At 41.5% G+C, this 11,925-nt stretch overlaps 2 protein-coding genes across 4 annotated transcripts in view; one reads left to right on the top strand and one right to left on the bottom strand.

Moving 5' to 3' along the window:
• Positions 1–877: 877 nt before the first annotated feature.
• On the bottom strand, positions 878–9,050 carry LOC130247284 (uncharacterized). Of its 2 annotated transcripts, none has more exons than XR_008839514.1 (2): positions 1,578–9,050; positions 878–1,347 (listed from the first exon to the last, which is right to left on the bottom strand). XR_008839514.1 is itself a non-coding variant. In XM_056480529.1 (2 exons), exon 2 carries the CDS (start codon positions 7,934–7,936, stop codon positions 2,045–2,047), a length of 5,892 nt encoding a protein of 1,963 aa, XP_056336504.1. In that variant the 5' UTR covers positions 7,937–8,415; positions 8,646–9,050; the 3' UTR covers positions 878–2,044. The 2 variants fall into 2 exon arrangements, 1 of the variants encoding a protein (XP_056336504.1); XM_056480529.1 differs by having other exon boundaries at positions 878–8,415; positions 8,646–9,050.
• Positions 9,051–10,089: 1,039 nt separating this feature from the next.
• zgc:91944 (uncharacterized protein LOC436941 homolog) overlaps positions 10,090–11,925 on the top strand; it is a 33,696-nt gene continuing 31,860 nt past the window's right edge. For both annotated transcript variants that reach the window (XM_056479622.1, XM_056479621.1), the window contains exons 1-2: positions 10,090–10,339; positions 10,832–10,943. In XM_056479622.1, coding sequence (XP_056335597.1) covers positions 10,865–10,943 — 79 coding nt within the window. In that variant the 5' untranslated portion in view covers positions 10,090–10,339; positions 10,832–10,864. The remainder of the gene's footprint in view (positions 10,340–10,831; positions 10,944–11,925) is intronic.

Here is an 11,925-nt window from a genome sequence, read left to right as displayed (position 1 = left end):
CGTTGAGTTTAGCGCCCTCTCTCTGTTACAGGCGGTACCTTATCATTTATATACTGTATGAAACACATTAGAAGAACACGGTATTCAAAACATCATGTTTAAAAAATGACTTGGTGCGCTTTAAGATTTGTGATTTGGTTATTTAAAAATGTTTATGAAATTATTTACGCCAACTTTTTGTCCCCACAATTTAAAATAAGTGGTTCCTAAAATGTTTTGTGACCAGCACTGTTCAAAATAAATGCTTTTGTGTGTGCTTAAAGTAAGTCACACAGATTTGAAGAGAGGGTGAGAAAATAATTGACTGACTGCATTGACCATACTGTCTACTCTACAGCACTGGTGTCAAACTCAGTTCCTGGAGAGCCACAGCTCTCCGCAGTTAATTATGCCCCTTTTTATAAGATGTAAAATAAAAATGTCTGATGTCCCTAGACTGTCTGTGTGAAGTTTCCCGCACAGTCTAAAGACATGCGCTATAGGGAAATTGGGTAAGCTAAATTGTTCATAGTGCATGAGTGTGTTTGGATGTTTCCCAGTGATGGGTTGCGGCTGGTAGGGCATCCGCTGCGTAAAACATACGCTGGATAAGTTGGTGGTTCATTCTGCTGTGGCGACCCCAGATTAATAAAGGGACTAAGCTGAAAAGAAAATGAACGAATGAATATTAATTTAGGGAAATGGGGAAGTACAGTTCATATGCACTAGCATTATTAATGATTGAGGATGGATGGGCAGCAGACTATTCCAATAATATTGTCTCCTGGATATTATCTTCATTGTGTTTGCAGGCCAGAGATGGGTCATCTGTTTACGTCTAGCCAACATATCAGCCTTTTATAGTGAGATACAGGATGCACACCAGGCTGGTTGTTATGAAGAACGGGGTTGCGCTGGTAACTGTTACGGTGCCAATCGTCTCAGTATGTATATTAACACTATTAATGTCCAATAACCATGAAAGAAAAAACACAGACGTACTAAATTGTAGGTGTTTACTCAAATAGAATATATTAATCCTCAAATAACAATATTATTTAAATGAAACAAAAACATACATCAAAAAAGCGTAGGCCTGCGCAAATAATAATGAAATAAAGGTTCACAATAGGATGTACAGAATAATGCTGATTGCTTACTAATCAATAGTAAAGAAAACTATTATAAAAGGTCCTTTCTACACGTTCAGATACCAGGAGGTCGAATGAAGCTGGTCTTTAGCTACAGTCTCAGGGCCGTTGGTGCACAATGAATCCTCCCGCGATGAGAAGGGCAAAAATTTCAGCCAGTACTGGATGTTGCTGAATAATTATGATGATGCTTCATACGACTCTTGCACATGTGGTTCTATAATGAACAAATTAACGTGATCAGTAATAGTTTGAATCATCGTATGATGGACACCAGCAGCACTACTAATGTGCTGAGTCATAGCCATACAATATGCATGTGGTGGTAGTAATGTGGACAATTAAATACTCAAACATTACATCAACAATGCAGCAGTTGTATATCAATTAAACACAAGTAACTGACAATCATATTAATAATATAATGTACTGTCGAGTGAAACTCACTTTCTTCATTGACGCACTTGCAAAGATCGTCACGAGCGAGACTTCGGCACCGTCTATAAGCGTTATTAAAACCCATCCGCTGTCAATCCGGATTATCATATACCCTTCTGCAGTTCACAAAGTGAAGGTGCTACAGAACGAGTCGATAATTTACTGTTTTATGCCGTTAAAGATGAGATTGTAGGACCTCTGCTTTCACATCGCCTTTCTGAACTGATTCACTTTCGGTTTTTTCATTCGGTTGATTTGAACGGAACTGAACTGATTCGCGAACGCTTGCTTGATTTGGTTGATTCCTAACTGAACTGATTCGCGGTGGCGCGACTCACTAAATATGCCACACCTTTTCTTCTAAATGAGAGATGAAATAATCGTCATACAAAACCTATTTTAAATGTACATAAACTGAGCAATGGCTTTTTTACAGCCGCCCCCAAATTTGGTAGTCAAATTTGCTAACAGCATATTTACTGTATGACATCTGTATCTTGTGGTAAAGCGGGTAGTCTGATTAATTTGGCAACTGGTCGAGTGTAGGTGTGTTCCTTCACCTTAATGACAGCTGTTCTAACTCTACCATCAGGACTAGGAATGATTGATGAAACAGTACCAACACGCCAAAGTGCTCTGGGTAATTGCTCGTCAGCTATGAGGACTACAGTTCCAACTGTGATGTTATCTCTTTCTTGTTTCCACTTCTGACGCGCTTGTAATGTAGGCAGGAAGTCATGCACAAAATGTTTCCAAAAGTGGTCACTGAGAATTTGGCTGTGCCTCCATCTCTTTCGACTGAGCAGATCCGACTCAGGATAGACTACCTGAGGTAGGGAGGAGTCAGGCCGCCCCATGAGCAATGAATTTGGCGTCACAGGGTCTGGATCCGCGACATCACTAGACACGTAACCGAGTGGTCTCGAATTTAAGATACCTTCGATCTCCACTAAGACAGTCCTCAAGACTTCTTCAGTGACTATTTGAGCACCCAAGGTGGTCCGCAGTGCTGTCTTCACAGACCGCACTTCTCTCTCCCAAGATCCACCAAAGTGTGGTGCACTGGGAGGATTAAAGCGAAATCTGATTTGTTCTTTAGCCAGTTGGTCTCTCAGTAGTGGTTGCATCTCCTTGAAAGCTTCCTCCAATTCCGTATTTCCTCCTCGGAAATTAGTTCCTTGGTCGGATAAAAGCTCATAAGGTCTTCCCCGACGTGCAGTAAAGCGTCTGAGAGACAACAGAAATGAATCAGTGTCCATATGGTCCAGAAGGTCAAGACTGACTGCTCTAGTGGTAAGGCACTTATACACTATACCCCACCTCTTCTCTGTTCGTCGGCCTACCTTTATCATAAGTGGGCCAAAACAATCAACCCCAGTGGAGTAAAAGGGAGGTTTAAACAACCTAAGACTGGAAGGTGGAATATCTGACATCTTCGGAATAACTGGTCGGCCTCTCCACTTTTGGCATTCTGGGCAGCAGCGCTGATGCTTTTTCACTGCCTCTCTCCCTCTTAGGATCCAAAATTTCCGTCGTAGCTCAGCATACACTCTTCCAGGTCCTGAATGGAGTAATTGTGCATCATAATGCTTAATAATAAGAGTAACTACTGGATTAGTGGGATTTAAAACGACAGGATGTAAAATATCTTTGGTGAGGCTCTCACATCTTCTAAGTCTGCCACCCACTCTGATCAGATTGGAGTCTTGGTCATATTCAGGTGCAAGTCCTGATAATTGACTACTGTTTGGTACAGGCTTTCCTTCCTTGAGCAATGCAAACTCCTTTGGGAAATCATGCATCTGACAATGTCTCAGGAGAGTCAGTTCTGCTTCATGATAGTCATCTGCATTTGGTGGTTGTCCCTTTTCAGCCGCCCCATGAAGGGATTTCACTGTGTTGTCTAGTAACTCTTGATAACTACTGAATTGCTGAACATCTGAAATAACTGGTGTTTCATTAAGTGTCCCACAGAAGGTGAGTTTCCTAACCTCAGAGTCTTCATCAGGGTTTTGACGTTCAGGAACTTTTGGCCAGTTACATTTTGGTTGTGTCAAGAAGGCTGGACCTTGCCTCCAGCGATTGTCTTGGGTCAATTGTGTCAACGTCAGACCACGAGTAATATCATCAGCAGGATTAGTCGATGAATCGACATAATGCCAGGATCCTGGGTCAGACAACTCTTGTATTTCGCTAACTCTGACTCCCACAAACACCTTGTACCTGCAAGAATCAGACTGCAGCCAAGCTAGAACTGTGGTAGAGTCAGTCCAATATACAAAGTGGTGGATCTCTAGCGTCAGTTCTTTCTTCAAGACTGCACCTAGCTGTGCTCCCGTCAGAGCCCCACATAGCTCTAAGCGTGCAATGGAGATTTGTCTCTTCGGAGCCACTCTGGATCTTGCTGCTAGGAAAGCTATCTGTGTGTTGTGCTGATCATCTTCAGTACTCAAGTATGCTACTGAGCCATAGGCTCTCTCTGAAGCATCGCAGAAAATGTGAACACTGCGATGTTTGATTGGCTGCTGAACAATACCACTGTAGCACCGTGGTAAGGTGATCTGAGCTAAATGGGGAAGCTCATTTTCCCATTCTTCCCATGCGGCTAGCAGATCAGCTGGCAGGCAGGGGTCATCCCAGCCTCTTTTCTTGTTCCAGAGCAATTGTACAATGATCTTTGCCCTTGTTGTGAAGGGAATCAGATACCCTAAGGGGTCGTACTGCTTTGCAAGTGTGCGGTAAATCTTGCGCATGGTGATTTCTCCTTTATCCTCTTGGAATGGTTTGTATGCTAAGGTATCAGAATGGCAGTTCCATATCAGTCCAAGGGTTCGTTCCAGAGGGTTTGTTGTACCTTGGCTGAGCCAAATCTCGCTGCCCTTTGACTTCAGCTCAGATGGAAAATGGTCAATGACCGTATGATCATTACTGGCCCATTGTCGCAACTCGAAACCACCCTCCGATAGGTGATTTTGTAATCTGTTTACTAGCTGCCTGGCCTGTTCCACATCTGAGATGCTTTTAAGACAGTTGTCTACGTAGAAATTACGTTCAACAGTTTGCCGCACATCATCTGTGGACTCAAGGATTCCTACATGTGTCTGAAGGGCGAAAACAGCACAGCAGGGACTGCAGGTGGTTCCGAAAGGTAAGACTGCCCATTGATAGATGGTTGGAGGCTCAGACGTATTGCCATCACGCCATAGGAATTTGAGAAAGGGTTTGTCTTCATCAAGGAGGCGAACTTGATGAAACATGCCTCTCACATCACTACAAACAGCAACTGGATGCTCCCGGAAGCGAAGTAATACTCCCAACAAACTTGCCCCAAGAGTAGGCCCAGGCAGCAGGTTCTCATTCAGTGATTGACCTTGGTATTCAAAGGAGCAGTTAAATACTATGCGGTTCTTTCCATTGTGATGGACGATATGATGAGGTATATACCATGAAGGAGAGCTCGAACTACACTCCTTTGTTGTCGGTAAAGTGATGTATCCTGCTTGCTGTAACTTTTGGATTTCAGCATTATAGATATCGGTCAGTTTGGGCTCTTTAGACAGTCGTTTTTCTGCACTACGTAGCAGAGGTAGAACAGCTTCTTTGGGTGCATTCAATGGTGGGAGTGACTCTTTCCAGAGTAGTGGGGTTGCGTATCTTTTGACTCCCTCCACATTAATTCTGACTGTTTTTTCTTCCAGAATCCGAATGGCCTCAGCATCTTGACGTGAGCGTGTCACAACCTTATCAGAGCGATAGGGCAGAATATCCAGTTTCCACAAGTTCTCCACTTGGTTGAATAGTTCTGAGTCTGGTTTTGCACAAGAAACAAAGAAACATTCCTGTGGTTGGAGCTGAGAACAAAGGATCCTTGATGGACCTTGCAATGTCCATCCAAGTCTCGTATGTACTGCTGCCGGTCCTCCTTTAGACCCCAATATCACAGGTTCCACAGGTGTTATCAGATGTGGGTAGTCAGAACCAATAAGCACTAATGGCTGTGCCTGATTGATAGCATGTAGAGGCAGATCTCTGAGATAGCCATGTTTCTGCTGCAATTCAGTGATGGGATAAGTATGTTTGACTAACCCCAACCCTTTCGCAGTAAAGGCTCCAAAAACTTGAAATGATCTGTCAGGTTGTGAAGCAGGAGCGATTGTGAAGGACACTGAATTTCCACGAATGGTGTGTACCTCCTGTCTCACTGTACGAAGCGCTAAGTCCTCAATTGTTCCTTGAAGGCCTAAACGCTGAGCAGCCTCATGCAATAGAATCGTTCGCTCTGATCCATCATCCAGCACCGCATAGGTCTCTAGTGACCTGTCCCCATTACGAATCACAACCCGACTCAATTTAAGTAGCACTTGCTTTCCGCTTGTGGGTCGGTCCAGATACAAGGTCTGAGAAGTAGAACTTACTGGATCTGTGCTACTATCTGACTCTCTGATGTTGCATGTCCTGCTTGGAGCAGAGTTGGTATTAACATCATGCAGCACTTCAAGATGTCTCCTTTCGCATTGTTTACATTTCGCCTTTAGAGTACACTTTGAGGTTGGATGACTTCGGCCACATCTCCAGCATCGGTGACCCATTTTAATCCAATTCTCGACCTGTTGTTTAGTCAGGAGCTTAAAGTTTGAGCACTGATTCATATAATGATTGATGGTATCACAAAAGGGACAATACTTCTTGGGATTCTCCTGTGTTTTTCCTGAAGGTACTGACCCTGTACCTAAGTTTCCTGTTAATACTTCCTTCTGGTCTCTCCCATGTAGGATAGTTGTTGGCTTTCGAGCAGGAAATCCTGGCCTCTTATCCTTGTGTAGACCAAACTTCTCTCGATCAAGGAAGGTAGTGTATCGTGTTCCCTCTACCTGCACACGTACCTCATATTCAAGCCAGTCGGCTAAATCTAGCAGTGTAGGGATGGGAGTCTGCAGTGGGTTGATAAATCTCTTAAAGTTGGCTCTCAGATCATAAGGCAACTTTGTTAAGAGGCGTGATACATGAGAACCGCATTTCAGCTCGGTCCATCCTGGACTACCCAACTGATTCAACATCCCTATTAAAGCACGAACACGAAGAGCAAATCCTTTGAAGGCTCTGACATCTCCACTTCTGATATTGGGCCCATCCATCAAACTGGATATTCGCTGCAGTGCCAGCTGGTGTGGTTGCCCATACATGTCTATAAGTGCTCGCATAGTGTCACTAAAGGGAGAAGGACCATGACTGTAAGAATCTGCAATGAGCAAGGCATCTTCTAATTTCAAATGATCCATGAGTATTTGAAACTTGAAGGATTCAGATGCGTCTTCAGGCAAAACGTTATCTAAAGCAAGTTTAAGTCGATTAAACTCTCGCGGATCATCATGTATAAAATCTGGGATGGTGGGTGTAGGCCCACGATACTGGACTGACATAGGCTGGTAAGGATGATTAGGCTCTTGGTGCAAGGTTGGATATGACATATCAGTTGCATAGAATCGTTCATTATCAGGATAGCGATCATTTCTCCGTTCTCGTTGAAAATAAGGACCAGAATGTTCAAACATGACTGGTTTGTGGGAAGTTTGAGTTAAATGCCCATAACGTGGATCACAAAAATTTCTGGCAGGCTGGTACTCTGAATGCGAGTTATATTTATATGGGTCAGCAGGAGGATGACATGGATCTTGAGGGGGTTGACGAAAGTGATTGGGTAATGGGTTAGATTCATCATATAGCCGTTTAGATGGAGTAGACTGATTATGACGATCGATTGCATGTGACATAAGTTTCCTCTCTACCATGGGGGGCTCCGCGTATTGAGGTGTTTCCTGACCTGAATGTATTGGAGCACCACTCAGTCGTCCTGTTTCCTTTAGACGATGTATGAGATCTTCAATGAGGTCTTGTCGGCTATCGTTATACACATGCAGAGACTCATCTCTTGGAGGCACTGGTGGGGGCAGTTCGGGTTGATCAGAACTTTGCTCATAATGAGGGGGAGACATCCTCCTAGCGGCTATTGGAATAGCAGATCTGTCAAACTCCGCATCAGGAGATCGCTGTAAGGATGGCGAAACCTGTGGTGTATCTAACACAGGTAAATTAGTGATTATTTCTGAAATTCGTTGCACATCTTGCCTCAGCTGCTTGCTCTCTTCTCTCATTTCGTGGATGAAAGAGATAACATCAGTATTTCTTACTGCACTAGCATGCTCGTTTGCGAATGTATGCTGTGTCTGAGCTAAACCAAACTCATAATCTTGAAGATATGAAGGCGGTCTAGTAATTCTACGTGGGCGAACTACGTCACTATCTAACATTTTCTCTCCTGGTTTGGACATCGTTACTGAGACGGTTGTGCATCCGGCTCGAAGGACCATAAATGTTATGAAGAACGGGGTTGCGCTGGTAACTGTTACGGTGCCAATCGTCTCAGTATGTATATTAACACTATTAATGTCCAATAACCATGAAAGAAAAAACACAGACGTACTAAATTGTAGGTGTTTACTCAAATAGAATATATTAATCCTCAAATAACAATATTATTTAAATGAAACAAAAACATACATCAAAAAAGCGTAGGCCTGCGCAAATAATAATGAAATAAAGGTTCACAATAGGATGTACAGAATAATGCTGATTGCTTACTAATCAATAGTAAAGAAAACTATTATAAAAGGTCCTTTCTACACGTTCAGATACCAGGAGGTCGAATGAAGCTGGTCTTTAGCTACAGTCTCAGGGCCGTTGGTGCACAATGAATCCTCCCGCGATGAGAAGGGCAAAAATTTCAGCCAGTACTGGATGTTGCTGAATAATTATGATGATGCTTCATACGACTCTTGCACATGTGGTTCTATAATGAACAAATTAACGTGATCAGTAATAGTTTGAATCATCGTATGATGGACACCAGCAGCACTACTAATGTGCTGAGTCATAGCCATACAATATGCATGTGGTGGTAGTAATGTGGACAATTAAATACTCAAACATTACATCAACAATGCAGCAGTTGTATATCAATTAAACACAAGTAACTGACAATCATATTAATAATATAATGTACTGTCGAGTGAAACTCACTTTCTTCATTGACGCACTTGCAAAGATCGTCACGAGCGAGACTTCGGCACCGTCTATAAGCGTTATTAAAACCCATCCGCTGTCAATCCGGATTATCATATACCCTTCTGCAGTTCACAAAGTGAAGGTGCTACAGAACGAGTCGATAATTTACTGTTTTATGCCGTTAAAGATGAGATTGTAGGACCTCTGCTTTCACATCGCCTTTCTGAACTGATTCACTTTCGGTTTTTTCATTCGGTTGATTTGAACGGAACTGAACTGATTCGCGAACGCTTGCTTGATTTGGTTGATTCCTAACTGAACTGATTCGCGGTGGCGCGACTCACTAAATATGCCACACCTTTTCTTCTAAATGAGAGATGAAATAATCGTCATACAAAACCTATTTTAAATGTACATAAACTGAGCAATGGCTTTTTTACACTGGTGATCACCAGGAATACAGTTATGATTGATTTCTCCTGAGAAACTGGCATTTCATTCAGAAGATGGAAATGAATCGACAACTAAACTACCCTCCAGAAAAGTACAAGCATTTTTTATCATTTGAAAACAATAATCAGAATTGATTATGAATGACAGTTTTAATTTATTAGATTATTCCTGTTATGCAGCACAATCATTCAAATTTGAAAGAGTATCCATAATAATATTTTTAAATATAGGGATTTAACTGAATGATATGCTTTAGGATATGTTAATAATTACAGAACAGTGTGTATGTAAATCAACACAGACAGAATAACTGACTTAGTCTGATAAATGAATTTCAATATGAAACAAAACAATTTGTTAAAAGCAAAATGTTCCTGTGAAACATTTAAGTTAAAAAAAAAAAAAAAAAAAAAAAAAAAAAAAAAATATATAAATATATATATATATATATATATATATATATATATATATATATATATATATATATATATATATATATATATATATATATATTTTATGTATTGTAGTTTTTCCATTGTGGAAAATTTAGTATTATCAAATTTAATAAATGTTTTGATTGTGAATGACAAATAAATAATTATTGGGCGATTGGATAATTATAGTAGCAGTAGGCTGTTCATTACTTAGGCTAATTTTATTGTCTTGATCAATGTTTTGTTTTTCCTAACCCCTTGTGATTGTATGTCTAGTATCCTAGTGTAAGTCACCCTGCACATCCCACTAATTATATTAGTCTATAACAGTAATATGACATAAAATGTCTTGTGCTCAGCAGTTGTGCATTGGTGCACAAAAATGGAATAAATCCGTACAGAATAGCAGTCCTGCTAAATCTGACAAATGTAAACAAACTTGAAAAAAGTAAATATAAATTTCACATTTCATAACTACTCCCAATTATTTCCTCACAAGGACTAACACAATCGTTTTACGTGTCGTTAAAGATAACGTAAACGTCTGGAAGCCTCTTCTGGCATCCACTTCCTGCATCCACATGGGACTGACTGTCGCTGCGGGTGAGAGGTCAATTGTTGACTTCCATATATCCAGTAATATTATGCTGCGGCATCCCAGGACAATGTGACCCTCCTCGGATCACCTTCATTAGCTAGTTGAAGCGCCTCGGAGTGCAAGTGAGCGCACGGGAGGGCCAAAATACACCCAGGGCGAGCAGACACCGCTCTCCAGCCGCACCATCTCCAACTCCGGCTGCAGTTTGACGGTAGCGCGGGGAGGTAAGGCGGATAACTGCGCGTTGAGGGCATATAGCTTTTCATGCTAGCGGCGATACTGTAACTGTAGCGCTCTGTGCATCAAAGCTGTGCTGCTATGAAGGCATGTCACAACAGCAGGCATAGCAAGTGATAAATCGAGACGCGAATCGCTTTCGAAAACTAAAGATCGGGGACTTTTTGTAGTAGTGTATGACTTTACGCGCTGTCTGCCAGAAGTAAAAGCCGTCTCCAGTTCACTGTGTTCATCTGCGAGTGTGAAAACAAAGGCGAAGATAATGCATTCTTGCATGCAGTTGCACAGCAGCGCGTGCCCGCTGGGGTTAGCCAGTTAGCGCGAGCCTGACACAAAATAAAGTCATGATTACAGACGTGCGTTTTATTTGAAGGTCGATGATAAAGCAGACCGTAGGCGAGTTGTTTGTATCGTTACTCCAGCATGACAAATTGGCACATCCTGGCAGGCTGTTTGTAGTTATTGTGATGTTTTGACAGCCCCCCTTGTCCCCTGCGGGTGACTCCTCGACCATGCGACAGTGGTGCCTTCCTGCTGTGGCTCCACGCGCCGAACCGCTCCCTACGGGCCGATTATCACCTCAAATCTCAGGTAGGTCAACACATATCATGTGCAAACACTTTAGCCAAGTTATTGTGTACTGCTTAATTCACATTTTCTCCTGAAATATCTGTATTTGCTATGTACTAAAAGGCTTATTAGGAAATAAAAATGTGTTGCATTTATGTATGTTTATATATATATATATATATTTTAGTGTCCCCTGATAAAAAGTTGTTTGCTTGCCCTTATTTTTATTCAAAATCTATATTACTTTATTAATTCTTTAGAACATAAAAGGTCACATTTAAAGAATCTCTCTCTCTCTCTCTCTCTCTCTCTCTCTCTCTCTCTCTCACTCTCTCTGTGTATATATATGTGTATATATGAAAGCATAATGCCAAAGTGGTATGTATTATGTTGTCATGAGGAATATATTATGTACAGCGGTGTTTCTCAACCACGTTCCTGGAGGACCACCAGCACTGCATGTTTTGGATGTCTCCTTTGTCTGTCACACCAATTACAGGTCTTCACACCAATGACAGGTCTTTAAGTCTCTGCTAATGAGCTGATGATCTGAATCAGGTGCGTTTGGTTAAGAATACATGGAAAATGTGCAGAGCTGGTGGTCCTCCAGGAACGTGGTTGAGAAACACTGATGTACAGGATATATAGCGCAGTATATATGATGTGCATTTCATTAAGTATGTATGTTTCTTCTTCAGTAGAACATTACAGAAGAGTTTTAGCTCAAACGATGGTCATTTATGAAATCAAGTCAACTGTCTGTAGTTTCAGAGTAAACAAACGTAACGCGTACAGGCAAAACAAAATTAATATTAGGGGTCCTTACAATATTCTGAGCTTTTATGGAGTGGATAAAGCTCTCAAACATTATCTATAACCAGGGTGTCTGCGCAGTCTTAAAATGAATTAAGTTTCAAAAGCAAAATTTCAGGCCTTAAAAAGCCTTAAATTCACTGACATATTGTGTTTTGGGTAGGGCTATGCGATTAATCGAAATCGAAAA

The sequence above is a fragment of the Danio aesculapii genome, chromosome 19, assembly GCF_903798145.1.
Source record: "Danio aesculapii chromosome 19, fDanAes4.1, whole genome shotgun sequence".
NCBI classification, from domain to species: Eukaryota; Metazoa; Chordata; class Actinopteri; order Cypriniformes; family Danionidae; genus Danio; species Danio aesculapii.
This window is presented reverse-complemented; position numbering and strand designations above follow the sequence as displayed.